This window comes from Nicotiana tomentosiformis, chromosome 10 (genome assembly GCF_000390325.3).
Source record: "Nicotiana tomentosiformis chromosome 10, ASM39032v3, whole genome shotgun sequence".
In the NCBI taxonomy this organism is placed as follows: Eukaryota; Viridiplantae; Streptophyta; class Magnoliopsida; order Solanales; family Solanaceae; genus Nicotiana; species Nicotiana tomentosiformis.
The window spans coordinates 66,024,345-66,041,798 of record NC_090821.1 but is presented as its reverse complement, the minus strand read 5'-3'; the positions used below and the strand labels follow the sequence as shown (position 1 = coordinate 66,041,798).

General features: G+C 39.2%; 1 protein-coding gene across 1 annotated transcript; it reads right to left on the bottom strand.

Moving 5' to 3' along the window:
* Positions 1-14,667: 14,667 nt before the first annotated feature.
* LOC138900320 (uncharacterized) lies at positions 14,668-15,816 on the bottom strand. Its single transcript, XM_070187046.1, has 2 exons — positions 15,374-15,816; positions 14,668-15,268 (listed from the first exon to the last, which is right to left on the bottom strand). Exons 1-2 carry the CDS (start codon positions 15,814-15,816, stop codon positions 14,668-14,670), a joined length of 1,044 nt encoding a protein of 347 aa, XP_070043147.1.
* Positions 15,817-17,454: the final 1,638 nt, after the last annotated feature.

Sequence of the window (17,454 nt, the reverse complement as noted above, 5' to 3'; positions counted from 1 at the left end):
AGTCACGCATTTTGTGCTTCGCGATTGCGTGGACTGGTCCGCGATCGCGTAGGTCTGTGATGTTGTGCATCGCGATCACGTGTACGAGTCCGCGATCGCGTAGAGTAAAATCTGGGCTATGGAAAATTGTTCTTCGCGATCGCGTGGCAATGTTCGCGACCGCGTAGAGCAAATGTCTAGGCAGAGAGCTTTAGTTCTTGACGGATTTGAGCTCGGGAAGAGGCGATTTTTTGGAGTTTTCCAAGAAAAACAACGGGGTAAGTGTTCTTAACTCAATATTGGTTAAATTATCCGAATCCATGGTTATTTTTATCATTTAATTGGTGAATTAAGCTGGAAAACTTTAAAAACCCTCTTAGTTTTAATTGAGAATTTGAAAGGCCGAGTTGTGGTCGGATTTGAGTAATTTCTGTATGGTTGGACTCGTGGTTGAATGGGAGTTCGGATTTTGTGAGTTTTATCGGATTCCGAGACGTGGGCCCACGGGTGATTTTTGGGGCGTAATTTTGGATTTTTGGAAAATATTAATATTTTGATATGGAAATAATTCCTATAATTTTTGTGAGCTGAATCAAATTAATTGTGACTAGATTCGAGCCGTTTGGAAGTTGATACGCGCATAATGGAATTTCTAGAGCATTGCTTAGCTTGCTCGACATTGGATTTGGCTTGTTCGAGATAAGTAACTCTTCTAATCTTGGAGTTGAGGGTATGAACCCTGAATATATGTATTTTGTAAATTATTGGGAGGTGACACACATGCTAGGTGACGGGCGTGTGGGCGTGCACTATAGAAATTGTGATATAATTGTTTCTGTTGAATTTTGTAGTTAAGTGATCTTGGCATTTTCCATGCGATTTTATGAGTTAAAGAAACTGAGCTGAAAAGCACATCAAAAAATTATGTTGAGGTTATGTGTCAGTATTATTGGGACCTACATAGGTCATATTGTTGTGAAATATTAATTTTAAATTAAAAATTCATACTCAATCATATTCATTTCATTGCATATCATATCTCAGTCTCTGTTGTTATTTATTGATACATCATATCATCATTTTTGGGCTATTCTCATGACATTGTGAGCCCATGAAAGAGAGACTGGAGAGATTGATGACTGGCGGAGGCAAAGGGCCTGATTGTGAGGATATTTGTTTGGATCAGGCTGCACGCCGCAGCAGTCCATATTGGCTTTATATATATTATACTATTGCACGTGAGTTGGCCGTGCAGTTCTATATATTATACTATTGCACGTGAGTTGGCCGTGCATCACGTGAGTTGGCCGTGCGGATCCAGATATTATTATAGCATGTGAGTTGGCCATGCGGATCCTTATATTATTATTGCACATGAGTTGGCCTTGCGGATCCTTATATTATTATTGCACGTGAGTTGGTCGTGCGAATCCAGATATTTATATTATGGCATGTTTATTGTCCATGCAACACATGAATTGTCATTGCTTATTGCGCTTGGGCTGTAGGAGCCCCTCATGAGTCTGTACACCCCAGTGAGTGCAGTCGACTATAAACAAGGATCGGGTTGTACGCCGCAGCAGGTATTGTATAACGCTGAGTGATTGAGTGTGCTTAGCACAGTGAGAGAGAATATGAGACAATGAGATTGAGTACTCTGAGAGTGTGAGTACATGGGTGCAATCTCTGAGATACATTGCATTGACATGCACACATGACATATATGCATAGAGAAGTGTTTTTCTCATGCTGTACGGTATCACATTATTCATGATTTCTCTCACATGTTGACAGATGGGCATAGTGATGCATTTGTTTTACATTGGTTATCTGGGAAAGAAAATGAGATATTTTATTTATCATTGAAAGGATTTTGGAAAAAATTATTGTTTTCAAACTTATTCATATTTTTGGAAATCTTCAGTATACGATTCGGGTTTTCATTGATGTACTTGAAAGGCAGAACTATTTTCAGAAGTCATGAATTGGCTGAGCCTTTATTCTTGAGTTACTTTTGGTATTACTTGTTTAATATTGTTATAAAATATTGTTGGTTATGGAAGTTGGACTCTGACCTTGGTAGAAGCTCGTCACTACTTTTAACCTACGGCTAGGTTTGTTACTTACTCAGTACATGGGGTCGGTTGTACTGATACTACACTTCTGCACATTGCATGCAGATATTGGTTGCCGTTGTTGCTGTGCTCGATGGTTGCGGGATCTGAAGATGTACATGCGTTTCTGTTGTAGCTGCCTCTTGTTCAGGGTAGCCTTAGATTTATAAAAGCTCTGTTTATGTATTATTCAAACAGACTATGTATTATTTTATTTTCGCTTTGTATACTGTATTCTTAGAAGCTCATGATTTGTACTACCAGTTCTTGAAAAAATGTAATGGTTTCATATATTTTCTTTAATAATTGTCTTGTTAAATTACATTGGAATTGGATAGTGAATAGTTGGCTTACCTAACGGGTTGGGTTAGGTGCCATCACGACTAGTTGGATTTTGGGTCGTGACAAGGTGGTATCAGAGCTCTAGGTAACATAGATCTCACGAGTCATGAGCAGGTTTAGTAGAGTCTTGCGGATCGGTACGGAGACGTCTGTACTTATCTTCGAGAGGCTGCCAAACCCTTAGGAAAATTTCACTTTCTTGTATTCTATCGTGCGGATTTAGCTTGAAACATAACTCATTTAATTCCTTCCACGCAATTCGTATGCACACATGAGCGCTCGGTATCAGCTGTGCATCGCCGGCTTGTGATTCTATGAACGAGGTTCAAGATGTGTATTCTGTATTTTGGTGATGGGCCAGTCTGGAGGACTTGAGGCCAGATTTATACCACAACTTAGACTCGATAGCTTCAGTTGTAATCTGTACATTTGGACTCATATATCCGGTAATGTCCTTACGAGTGGAATTTATGGCTCGATGAACGATGGAATGGCTTTCTTTTTTATGAGAATGATGTAACTGCGGGATGTGTTAAGACGATTTGAATGTGACGAGAAGTGTTTCCTTGAAATGTAAAGGAAAGTCATTGGGTGCTTTATTTTTGTTTTGATGTGACGTACAATCTCGAGTGTGAATGTTTTGAAACATCTTTCACGTTGTTAAATTTTGGTGCAAATTAAATTTTTGTGTGTGATTAATGAGTTTGGACTCTGAAAGATTAAGTGATTTCATAGTAATTGTGGTTGCGAAAAGGTATAACAATATGCCAATTTGAGACTAAGCAGGTGGATTATCCCCTGCGCAGTAATTTATGTAAGTGTGTTCCTTATGATGTGAATAAAGAGTTTCTTTTCTTCCAGCGGGGTGTATGTGTTGAGACTTTAATTTGAATCTGGTTGAGAAAGTTAACTTGAGTGTTAAGAGAATGAATGCGAGATTAGCGGATGATTGAGGTATTTTTTGGATGGTGTGTCTTGATCTAGAGAAGAATTTTCGTTGAACTGACTGCGGTATTAAGACAGTAATAAAGTATGGGTATTGTGAGTTATCAAGTATTTTAATCTATGGCTTTGAGCCAAGTGGGGGAGCCTGTTATTGACAATTCAATTCATGGTTATATGTTAAAATGTTAGTTGGTTTGAAGTATACTTGGGGATCAGTGATGACTTGCAGAGGTGGAGTTCGAGAATGACTCGAGTAAGGAAATTTCCTGAATACGGGATATAATGCACTTACGAACATATGAATATTTTGGAATGATTAAGTTGTTATTTTGAAGGATGTAGTGCACACGAAGTATGAATTTGATTGGTCGTGTTAATACAGGGTTACTTATTTGAGTGTTGATTGTGCTAAAGGAGCACATGTCTTTTGGCCCGTTTGGGGCGGAGTAAATTTAATTTGAGCAGAATGGATGATTCTCGAGAAGGTTCTAATGGATTCAAAATGTATATGGGAAATTGAAATTTTTTCAAATTTGTATATCACTAGAATCAGTTACTTACATTGGATGGTATGGGGGCGTACGGTAATTCTGTTTGATTATGGATTGTACATTTTTAGTATAAGAAAAGAAAGAGGAATAATTTTAAATTCGCATAAGGTATTTTCAGAGTGAGTGTTACGGTTGGGGTATTTATGAAGGTGCTTAAGAAGAATACAGTAGCTTAAGGGCCTTAGGGCGATGTGGCTTTATGTTAGGATGTCTTGTAGTGAGCTTGGGTAAGGATAATAGTGTTTTCACAAGGTGAAATGTCAACCTGAGGGTGATTCAGAAGAAACTCAGAGAAAATAGGACAAATGGGTAACATGATGGATCAATATGGTAATGGTATGCTCGGTTCTTTTGGTTCATATGATGATGTAGGGATTTTACGGGTGTTTGGTGGCAATACTCTTGGATTTGGTAACTTGTGTGGCTTGGTGGAGTTAGAGAGATTCAGTTCTGATAGCTTGGTTATGTGCAAATGTATTTCTAAGTGCTCTTAATGGTTTCTACCATGGATTGAACCAAATATATTTTACCGGTGTAGGGAACGTGTTGCGTATTATGAATTCCTCCTGGAAAGAAGCAAGATGAAGGTTACTGAATGACCGGGTATGTAATTTGCTGGTTACCCAAAGTTGATAATGAGATTCTCGTGCTTGTCACATGATGACAAGATAGATGTGGTGTATGGCGCGAGATTAAGATTTGCATGTACAAGGTGGCAACTTATTCTTGAAAGGAAGATCACAAATTTTGGACAGAATGGTCAATTTTAGATAATTAGATGAATGTTATAATTGCTCGGTAATCCCTGAAAAGGGTACGCATTTTAAAAGGCGCATTGTGTTTTGACTTATGGATGTTCATTGGTATTGCAGTACTCACCTGGTTGATAGACTACTGGTATTCAAATTATTGCTATGTGGCACGGAAGAATTATGAAAGTATTCCTTATGGGAAGATCATAAATGGAAGATGTGTTAGTCATTCTAGTGCTGGAATTGGGATCAGTTACGGTGATTCATGTGTTTGATGAATTTGGAGACTGGGAGTTCTCAGAAGTATATTGTTTCGGGTTGCGGCCTGTTTAAAGTGAGTATTTTATTTTAACTCAGTGGAGGCACTAGTTGCGTTAATTATTTGTGATAGCTACGCGCTATAAGTGTGCATTTATGTGAGGTTGGAGCCTATGTGCGGGCATTAGAGCATGTATTCATATTCGGAAGAATGCTTAGGCTATTATATGCCTAGAGTCGACTGTTTAGCGTAAAGTTATAACGTTTTCCGTATTCGTACCTTTGTTGAAAAATATCTGGGCTATACTTGAGGTTACAAAGAAGATGATTCCCTAAATAAACGGGGTAGTTACTAATTCTGCGTAAAATTGCCGATTTGAAGTGTGATAGCAGACTTTGCACATGCTTACACTATGGCGTGTTATTTATACCAGTCCAGGAGCATGGGAATCTTATTTCATTATCATATACAAGTGTACTTATTTAATTGCTCATGTATGATATGCTGGAACTGGAAGCCCGTGACCATGCAGGGCGATTCATATTATTGGCACGCGAGTTATCCGTGCCGTGTGTGAGAATTTTATTTTTATGATAATTTATCTGATTCATTAATTTCCTTCCTCTATAATTGTGCACATGAGCCTATGGCTTCACAAAATTTGAGGAATTGGTTGTAACATTACGGTTGTGGTAGTGCTTGTTGAACTTGCAATACGATTCTCTTCCTTGAGACATCTCCCATATTTGGGTACACGGATTGCGCAGTGGTGGCTGGAGTTATATTGATGCGGCGTGTCTTTTGGATAGTTGTGTTTAGTAATATAAGGTCATTGGACCTAGAATGGGTACTATCAAGCTTGATTATGGTATATTCAAGAGGGTTATGGTTTTGGTTGGGACGAGAGAGCTCCATGGCTAGTTGATCTGATGAGTGGTTATGAGTTTTTGATTGTTTCTTTCATCATTGGCAGTGTATGAAGGTTTTGGAATGAGGTTTGGCTTGATATGAGGTTTTATACTAGTACTTGGTTGGTTTGGAGTAATTACTATGATCGGGAATGGTGCTGCGAGCATGTGAGTTGTGTAGTATGCAATGTGATCATATCTGGGGTTATGGCTATAGCTTGATATTGCTTGTTCAAGCATATACAATGTGTAGATGGGAGATTCGGGTCTTGAAAAGAATTTTGGATATTAAAAATTTGGCTCCAAGGTTTTTGGGCTAATGTTAAATTAATAATTTTCAGTTATGTTGTGTAGTCAGGCCTATATAGAATAGGGTGACATGAGATCACCCCGGGATATGTGCGTGGTAAGGTGGAATAGAGATTTGAAGGTTATGAACAACTCTTGGCACGTTCGAGGACGAACGTATGTTTAAGTAGGGGAGATTGTAACGACCCGACCGGTCGTTTTGAGCATTTACGCTCCTTTCAACTATTTGAAGTCTTGAATAATTTTCTACGAGGTATTATGACTTGTGTGAATTGTTGGTTTTGGTTTTAAGGTATTTCGAAGTTAGCTTGGAAGCTTAAGTTGAAATCGTTTACCGGATATTGACTTATGTGTAAACGACCTAGGATTTGAATTTTGATGATTTCAATAGTTCCGTATAGTGAGTTTTGGCTTAGGAGCGTATCCGAAATAATATTCGGAGGTCCGTAGTGGAATTAGACTTGAAATGCTGAAAGCTGAATTTTTGGGAAGTTTGACCGGGGAGTTGACTTTTTGATAACGGGGTCGAAATCCGATTCTGAAAATTTGAGTACCTCCGTTATGTCATTTATGATTTGTGCACAAAATTTGATATAAATCGGACGTGATTTGATAGGTTCCGTAGTCGTTTGTAGAAATTAGAAATTTCAAAGTTCATTAGGCTTGAATTAGGGTGTAATTCATGGTTTTAGCGTTGTTTGAGGTGATTTGAGGGTTCGACTAAGTCCGTATGATGTTTTAGGACTTGTTGGTATATTTGGTCGATGTCCCGAGGGGATCGGGTGAGTTTTGGATGGTTAACGGATCAAAAATTTGGACTTGAACAACTGCTGGAATTTTCTGATATCTGATGATGTTTTCCTTCTACGCGATCGCGTGAATGCGTCTGCGATCGCGTAGGCTTATTTGGTCAGTGGGGGTTTTGTTCTACGCAATCGTGTGGGGATATCTGCGATCACGTAGGGTTAATATGAGGCAGTGGCATTTTGTGCTTCGCGATCGCGTGAAGCGGGACGCGATCGCGTAGCTCTGGAATTTTGTGAATCGCAAACGCATGAGAAAGGTCGTGTTCGCGTAGAGTAAGTGGAGCAGAGTAGAAGTCACGCGTTTTGTGCTTCGCGATTGCGTGGACTGGTCCGCGATCACGTAGGTCTGTGATGTTGTGCATCGCGATCGCGTGTACGAGTCCGCGATCACGTAGAGTAAAATCTGGCCGATGGAAAATTGTTCTTCGCGATCGCGTGGCAATGTTCGCAATCGCGTAGAGCAAATGTCTGGGCATGGAGTTTAAGTTTTGAAAATGGGACTTCGTCCCATTTTCAGTTTTTGATGGATTTGAGCTCGGGAAGAGGCGATTTTCCGGAGTTTTTCAAGGAAAATAACGGGGTAAGTGTTCTTAACTAACTATTGATTAAATTACCCGAATCCATGGTTGTTTTTATCATTTAATTGGTGAATTAAGTTGGAAAAATTTGAAAACCCTCTTAGTTTAAATTGAGGATTTGAATGCCGAGTTGTGGTCGGATTTGAGTAATTTTTGTATGGTTGGACTCGTGATTGAATGTGGGTTCGGATTTTGTGAGTTTTATTGGATTCCGAGACGTGGCCCCCTCGAGTGATTTTTAGGGCGTAATTTTGGATTTTTGGAAAATATTAATATTTTAATATGGAATTAATTCCTATAATTTTTATGAGCTGAATCAAATTAATTGTGACTGGATTCGAGCCATTTGGAAGTTGATACGCGCATAATAGAATTTATGGAGCATTGCTTAGCTTGCTCGACATTGGATTTGGCTTGTTCGAGGTAAGTAACTCTTCTAATCTTGGAGTTGAGGGTATGACCCTGAATATATGTATTTTGTAAATTGTTGGGAGGTGACGCACATGCTAGGTGACGGGCATGTGAGCGTGCACTATAGAAATTATGACGGGCATGTGGCATTTTCCATGCGATTTTATGAGTTAAAGAAACTGAGCTGAAAAGCACATTAAAAAATTATGTTGAGGCTATGTGCCAGTATTATTGGGACCCATAGAGGTCATATTGTTGTGAAATATTTATTTTAAATTGAAAATTCATACTCAGTCATATTCATTTCATTGCATATCATATCTCAGTCTCTGTTGTTATTTATTGATACATCATATCATCATTTCTGGGCTATTCTCATGACATTGTGAACCCATGAAAGAGAGACTGGAGAGATTGATGACTGAGGGAGGCCGAGGGCCTGATTGTGAGGATAGTTTTTTGGATCGGGCTGCACGCCGCAGCAGGCCATGCTGGCTTTATATATATTATACTATTGCACGTGAGTTGGCCGTGCAAATCTATATATATTATACTATTGCACGTGAGTAGGCCGTGCAACACGTGAGTTGGCCGTGCAGATCTATATATTATTATAGCATGTGAGTTGGTCGTGCGGACCCTTATATTATTATTGCATGTGAGTTGGCCGTGCGGATCCTTATATTATTATTGCACGTGAGTTGGCCATGCGGATCCTTATATTATTATTGCACGTGAGTTGATCGTGCAACACGTGAGTTGGCCGTGCGGATCCAGATATTTAAATTATGGCACGTGAGTTGTCCGTGCAATACGTGAGTTGTTCGTGATTATAGCGCTTGGGCTGTAGGAGCCCCTCATGAGTCTGTACACCCCCACTGAGCGCAGTCGACTATAAATAGGGATCGGGCTGCACGCCACAACAGGTATTGTATAGCGCTGAGTGATTGAGTGCGCTGAGCACAGTGAGAAATAATGTCAGACAATGAGATTGAGTACTATAAGAGTGTGAGTACATGAGTGCAATCTCTGAGATACATTGCATTGACATGCACATATGACATATATGCATAGAGATGTATTTTTCTCATGTTGTACGGTATCACATTATTCATGATTTCTCTCACATGTTGACGGATGGGCATAGTAATGCATTTGTTTTACACTGGTTATCTGGGAAAGAAAATGAGATATTTTATTTATCATTGAAAGGATTTTGAAAAAAAATACAGTTTTCAAACTTATTCATATTTTTGGTAATCTTCGGTATACGATTCGGGTTTTCATTGATGTACTTGAAAGGCAGAACTATTTTCAGAAGTCATGATTTGGCTGAGCATTTATTCTTGAGTTACTTCTGGTATTACTTGTTTAATATTGTTATGAACTATTGTTGGTTATGAAAGTTGGACTCTGACCTTGGTAGAAGCTCGTCACTACTTTCAACTCACGGCTAGGTTTGTTACTTACTCAGTACATGGGATCGGTTGTACTGATACTACACTTCTGCACATTGCGTGCAGATATTGGTTGTCGTTGTGGATGTGCTCGATGGTTGCGGGATCTGAAGATGTACCTGCATTCGTGTTGTAGCTGCCTCTTATTCAGGGTAGCCTTAGATTTATAAAAGCTCTGTTTATGTATTATTCAAACAGACTATGTATTATTTCATTTTCGCTTTGTATACTCTATTCTTAAAAGCTCATGATTTGTACTACCGGTTCTTGGGGAAATGTAATGGTTTCATATATTTTCTTTAATAATTTTCTTGTTAAATTATATTGGAATTGGATAGTGAATAGTTGGCTTACCTAACGGGTTGGGTTAGGTGCCATCACGACTAGTTGGATTTTGGGTCGTGACACTTATAATTTGTGACAACACTAGTACAACTAGTATGATCAAGAACCCGGTTCATCACAAAAGACTAAGCACGTAGATGTTTTTTTAAGAAAAGTCCAATAGGCATTGTGCCTAGGGTTGATTTTCATATATATAAAAATAAAGATACAACAGTGGAGGGGGGCATAAACCTGACCTCCAAAGATGAGGGAAAACTTTGTCATCCAATTTTGACAACCAAATGAATCATGAATGATATGGTAAGTTAGACCTATAGTGATGAACCTAGTGTCTATCCAGAGTTGATATACACTTGGGTATACAAAAACAGAATGAAGTAAGCCTAGGTCAACTATACAACTAAGTACTAGAAGTCCTACATCTACTAAATACGTGAACTGGAAGCTACTCTTCCATGTACAATAAGTTCTACCTCTAATAAAGGAGTAGAAGATCCCTATGAGATATGGCAAACAAACATGAGAAAGTAGAGGGAACTATCTTCAACCTTGCTTTGACATTGAGGTCAAGGAAAGCCAGGTTGAAGTAGCTGACAAAAAGGCCCAGAGAACTGGGCTGAAATGCTGATGTTGCTACCCGGTATTGCTGACAGAAAAGACTGAGCATAGTCCTAGGTTTGAACCCATAGATTGTTTCTGCTGAAGAAGTAAATGAGATGCAGGTTGTTGTTGATGCAACTGCTGCCTTGAGCCTAGAAGGTGAGAAATTTACTGTTGGTGAAGGGTCCATGGTGTTGGTGTCTTCTGATGGTGATGAATGTGTGCAAATTGTGAGAAATAAGGTTGGAAGGACTGCTGATAATGATTTGTGTACATCATGAGAAACATGTCCTTAGTATCATATGTCCCAGAAAAGGAAGCCAGATAAGTAATAGTGAGTTGGGAGGCTTGGTTTAATTGGTGCTCTTTCAGTAGATTGAGCTTTCTAGATGCAGATACCATACACTGAAAGAGCAACAATTGACCAAGTCTACTCCTTGTACCTGCAAAATTAGCGAACTTGTTAGCAGTGGTGGGGTTCTGTTTGCAAGTTCTTATGGGATCTGGAATCAGAAGTTGTGTGGGGAGTGGGATTGAATGTGGAGGGTTTGATGCCATCCCAAATTCTTGATTAGTACCTACTTGTAGGTTAATGAACACCATAGAGTAGGTTATTTGACTATTGTTGTGACTGGGGGTGTGTGGCAAGGGAGAGAAACTACAGATACTAGGGGTGAGAAAGGTGAAAGGTTGTTCACATGGCGTGTTGAAGGTTGTTGTTGGAACTGGTGCATTGTTCATGCCATTAATGAGGTATTTTGCTTAGTATATTTTTAGAAGAATGAGCATCATAGATGCTAATACCACACTCTGAGAGCATACCAATTGATTGAGCATAAAGAAGTTATTGATACCTACAAAAAAAAAACCAGAGTTAGAGATGAAATGGGCATTTCTGCCCAGGTTTGTTATTCTGTTATTTTCTTGAAGGTCGTGTGGGATTGCATTCAGGTTCTTGTGTCTACTGATGCAATTTGTAAGTGGTTGAGTGATTGGTGGCTGGTGGTTAAGGGAATATGGTTGGTTTTTTTAGGTATTTTTGTGGCTTCTTGTTGTTGGATGATAAGAGTAGAGGACAATTGTAGGATTTTGCCACCAGGTTCTTGTATGTACTGGTGCAGTGGGTGAGGTGTTCAGGGTAGTGAAATATGGAGGTTGTTATTGCTAGGAACTGTAGGTTGTGTGTGTGTGTATTGGTGTATGTTATCTTGTTTGGGTGTGGGACTTCTGTGAATGTGTTTGGGGTGTTACTACTGGGACTTGAGGATTGATGGATTCTAAGTGAAGCAGCATGGAGTGTCCAATTACATTGGGGGGATACCAATAGAATGAGCATCAAATATACTAATACCACACATTGGATTTCCACCAATGATGTTGGCATTCCTGCTATTCCTGTAAAACAAAAAAGAAAGTTAGTCGAAAGGTGTGGGATTATGATGATCGCTGTGTGCTGGGGACTTTGAATCTCTTTGGAATATTAGGACAACTCCCAGATATTTGTGGTTGTCATCCATAGCCATTGTAAGAGGAGGTGGTGGTGTTCATGCATGGTGAGATTTGTATAGTGGTTGTCTTCTTATGCCTGAAGGATGGGGTGCACATTTGGTCCAATATGATCTGACATCTGATGTGGGAAGGGAGGTCAAGCATACTGTTAAAATGGGTAAGTCGGGGAAGATCATGGCTAAGCTTGGATAAGGAGTCTGCAGGGCAGTTTGCTTTCCTGAAGGTGTGTGCGCATCTGATTTCTTCACATTGTTGACAGAGGTGTTGCAACTGTTGAAGTTGCATCTGAATATTCCATGGGGGTTTGGATGAGTTGCTGACCCAGTGTACCAAGATAGTTAAATCAACTTCAAGATGAATTCTAGTAAATCCATTCTCAATGCACCAATTGACTCCAATTGTAGCAGCATTAGTTTCTGCTAAATTATTTGTGCCAGTGCCAAAGGGAGAGGTTATGGTATGAATGAATTGACTATGGTGATCCCTAACTATAACTCCAGCTCCTATTTTTCCAGGATTTGTGAGGGCACTGCCATCACAGTTCACTTTAACAAACTGAGCCTCAGGTTTTACCCATTCCACTTGAGTGGTTGTGGTAATATGTTTTACATTCTCTGCCAAAATGTAGATGTCAATCCAGTTGGGAGGCCATTGGATCTGGGGATAGCTGGTCTTGAGAAGAGGAAGGATATCTGAATGGATAGCAAAGAGTACCCTGGTGATGGATGAACTCATATTGCCATATTTGGCTCCACATTTGTTCTTCCAGTGGTTCCAACATATGATAACTGGAGTGGTGTCAAGCAGAAGTTTGTGGACTGCATTATTAGCTTTCATAAGCCACCATTTTATCAAAAGTTGTCTGAGTGAGAGGTCATCAGTATGAGGTCCAGCAATACCAGAGAATTTCTTCCACACTATTCTTGCAAAATGCCTTTTACTAAAGATGTGATCAATGGATTCCCCCTGAGGTCTAACACAACAAACACACCTGGTAACAGTAGGCTGACCAAAGGAGACAACTCTATCATCAGTAGGCAACTTGTTCCTGAGGGCTCTCCAAAGACAAAAGGACCATTTGACTGGCTTTTTATGTTCCAGATTTTCATATAGGAGAAGAGGTGTTGCTTTTTATTTCTGATAACTTCACAGGCTAATGCACATGCAAAGTCACTTGTTATGTGTGGTGTCTATATGGCTTTATCAGGGATGTGAGGATTAAATTGAATAGGGGTTTTGAGGATTTGGGGGATCATGTGTGTAGGAGCTAAGGCATTCAATTTCTGCATGTTCCACTGTCCAGCTTCCCAAAAATAGGAAACTAGAACTTTACCTGGTTTGCCACCACCATTTGTTTGATTAGCTAATGGACTAGTTCCAAGCCAATTGTCCCACCGGAAGCTGATCTCCCCTGAATGCAGTCTCCAATGAATGTATTGTCCTGCCTCTTTCCTATTGACCGTGAGGTTCTTCCATGCCTGAGATTGTCCTGTATCCCATTTCTTTAAGATAGATGAGATCTTTGGCAGTACTTAGCCAAAAAGAATCTGCTCCACAATGACTGATTGGTTCTAAAATTCCACCATTGCTTGAACTCCATAGCTTTGCATACATCCTGAATAGATCTAGTCCCAATGCCTCATTCTTTCAAGGGGTATGCCATTTTTGACCATGAAGCCCAGTGATATTTATTTCTGTCTTTTTCAACACCCCAGAAAAATTGAGCAGCCAGCTTTTCAATTTGTTTCATAACTGTCTTGGGAGGGGAAACAAATGAAAACAAATGAATGGGAAGGGATTGCATGACATGTTTGATGAGGGTAACTCTGCCTCCATAAGAAAGCAGCTTGTCATGCCAGCCTCTAATTCTCCCCATCACCTTAGATATTAGACCATTGAAGTATATGATTCTTTTCATTCTAATGTATAATGGGCACCCCAGGTATGTGATAGGAGATTCCTTTCTAGTGAATCCAGTTATCTGTTGGATTCTGCTCACATTATAATGGAAAACACTGGCTAGAACCATGAAATAACTCTTGTTTTTGTTAATTTTTTGGCCAGAGGTGGTTTCATAATCACTTAGAATCTTCATGATTTTGTGGAGTGAGGATCTGCACCCTGAAGTGAAGATGATAATATCATCTACAAAGCTAAGATGGTTGACCTGTGGACCTCTCTTTTCCATGTAGAAACCATTGAAAAATTGATTAGGGGTGAGGTTGTTGAGCATTCTTGACAGGAGTTCAGCACCAATAATGAAAAGGGCAGGGGATAGAGGACCCCCCTGCTTCAAACCTCTGGTAGACTTAAAGAAACCATATCCGGTACCATTGACAAAAACTAAATACCAATTGTTGGACATTGTCCTCCAAATCATGTCAATGATAATCTCACAGAACCCTACTCTTCTCAATATAATGCAAGTGAAAGCCCATGAGACTCTGTCATCAGCTTTGTCCATATCAAGCGTGATCCCAACATTGGCACCAGTATTTGGCTTTTTGATTCCCTAAACAATTTCTTGTGCAAGCATAATATTCTCAGAAATGCTCCTTCCCCTAACAAATCTAGATTGATTAGGAGATATAATCTTGGGCAGTGTGGGGGCTAATCTGGTGTAAATGACTTTGGAAATGACCTTGTTGATGAAGTTACTAAGACTGATTGGTCTGAATTCTGTTAAGGAGTTTGGAATTCAAACTTAGGTAGGAGAACCAAACAAGCATTGGTCATGTACTTTGGCATAACACTGCCTCTGAAGTAGGCCAGGACAACATTGAGAAGGTCATGATTTATTATTTACCAGCATGCTTGGAAACATTTTCTATTCATTCCATCTGGACCTGCTGCACTGTTAGGGTTCATAGAGAAGACCACCTTTTTGAGTTCCTGTAAGGTAGGATCATTGATGAGTTCAACATTATCTTCAGGGGTGATCATGCTGGGAATACATTTAAGAAGGTCTTCTTTTATCACCCCCTCTGTTTCAGAAAGGATCTCTTCAAAAAATTCACAAGCAGCTTCACCAATAGCCTCATCCCATTGTATCCAATCCCCTTCCTTATTTTTGAGTTTATGAATGTACAACTTTCTTCTTCTTCCTATGATTAAGTTGTGAAAGTATCTGGAGTTGGCATCACCATATTTGAACCAGTGAAGCTGTATTTTTTGCCTTAGAACAACTTCTTCAGTCTTCAAATATTTAGTATATTGGGCTTGAATCTCATGAAGAGAAGCTCTATCAGATGGATCATTGGTTGATAACCATTTCTCTTCAGCTTCCCCAACCTTTTGTTTAAATTCCTTGGGTAGTTGAAAGATGTCACCATATTGTTCTCTTGACCAGACACTTAGTGCCCTAGAGGTAGTTTTCAATTTCTGGTGGAATTTCCACATAGCACTGCCAGCAATATGTGTGGACCAGATCTGGTGAACTCAGGGTTTGAATGACTCATTTTTAGTCCAAATATTGAGAAATTTGAAGTACTTATGATTGTGTTCTTGCCTCATATGAAGTTCTAAAAGGAGGTGAGAGTGGTCAAAACCAGCTATTGCTAGATGGGTAATGGTGGTGACAGGAAAAGAGCTTAGCCAATTGTCATTAACCATACCTCTATCCAGTCTTTTACAAACTATTGAACATGGGCCTATACTATTTGACCATGTGTATCTTGGACCATAGAAACCAAGGTCAACAAGCCCATAATCTTCAATCATGCTGAGAAAATCAATGTACTTCTTCATTTGATAAGGGAGCCCACCAATCTTCTCTTCAACTGAGGCTATAACATTGAAATCACCAATGACACACCAAGGAACAGAACAACTGGTGGATTTCAATCTCAAAGTTTGCCATAGAGGAATTCTCATAGAAGGTTTACACTTAGTATAGATAATAGTGACCTGAAAGGGATCATCAGCTTCCACATGTTTGAGTTCAATGGTCATTTGTTGTTTGGATTCAATTCTAACATATTTGGAGAGAATGATTCTTTTTTAGATAAGGTTGATTTGGTTTGAAGAAAAGAATCGGTTTTGGTTGGGTGTGAGAGAAGGAAATGATATTTTTGGGGCAACGAGTCAGTTTAGAAGGGTTTAACATTTTGGACTTCAAACATTAAGAGAGAGACAGGAATAAATTAGTAACATAATACTTCAGCAGTTTGAAAAGACATAATATTGAAGAGACTACTAACCTGAGTCACCAGAACTAGGTTCCTTGACGGTTTTTTAAATTTTGAGAAAAAACTCCTAGAAGTGCAATGTCACTCATACTTGTTTTCTCCAAAAAATGCTATGTGTGTATACCTGTAACAATATAGAATTGAGTTAGATGGCACTAGAAAAACACTTTTTAGTATTGTACCTTTCCTTATTTACATGGCCAATCATCAAGGGACCAGGTCCTTAGTTAAGCTTCATCAACCTCAACTCTAGACGATCTCTTTCAAAGTGTTCTCTGCTCAATTCGTTGGTGAAGATATCTACTACCTGATCCCCCATCTTGCAAACCTTCATACAAATAAGCCATTTTTCAATATTGTCCCTCAAAAAGTAATATCAGACATCAATGTGCTTTGTCTCCTTGTGTTGTATCGGGTTCTTTGCAATATTTAAAGCACTTGTATTATCACACAACAATGGCATACAATATGTAAACACACCCAAATCTTCTAGTTGTTCCTTAATCTACAACATTTGAGAATAACAAGAGGCAATATCCACACATTCACCTTCAATAGTAGAAAGAGCCACATGGTTTTGTTTCTTTGTACCGTATGAGATCAAGCATAACCCTAAAAAATGTGCAATTCCAGATGTTCTATTTCGATCCACCAAATATCCAACATGATAAGCATTAGCATATCCAACCAAGTAAAAACTATCTCCTGAAGAATAGAAGAGGACCAACTCCTACGTTCCCTTAGAATACCTCAAAATTCTTTTGCCAGCCTTCAAGTGAGATTCTTTTAGGCTTGATTGGAACCTAGAACACAACCCAACACTAAAAATAATATCAGGTTTGCTAACAGTCAAGTACATAAGAGATCCAATGATACCCTTATACATAGTTTCATTGACTTGAGAACAAGGTTCGTCCATGTCTAAACGAGTAATAGTGGTAATAAGTGTATCAATGGTTTTAGCATTCTCCATCTCAAATCTTTTTAGCAGCTCCTTGAAGTACTTAAACATCAGAATTTGAAGTACCAGGTTCCTCCATAAATGAATCATCATTGACATCAACAGAATTATGACTTCCACTTCGTTGTTCTGCATCAGGAGTACCTGATGCAACATCAGAAACCTTACGTTCAACTTCAGCCGAGGTGATAGAGGGACCAGGTTCCTTTGTGCCTTTTGGAGATTCTGCTACATCTTCTTCATCCCTCTACTTGACTTGACACATCAAGTCAGTCTTTCCATTTGCAATATCTATAGCTTTACCAGGAGCATTTGTAAATTCTCCATCTTCATGTTCTTTGTTATGTGAGCCTTTGCCACCATTATTGAGAACAAAACATTTTGCATCCAACATCTTAGGTTTTCTCCCATTGAGCAGTTCACATAGAGATTTCTCGAGAA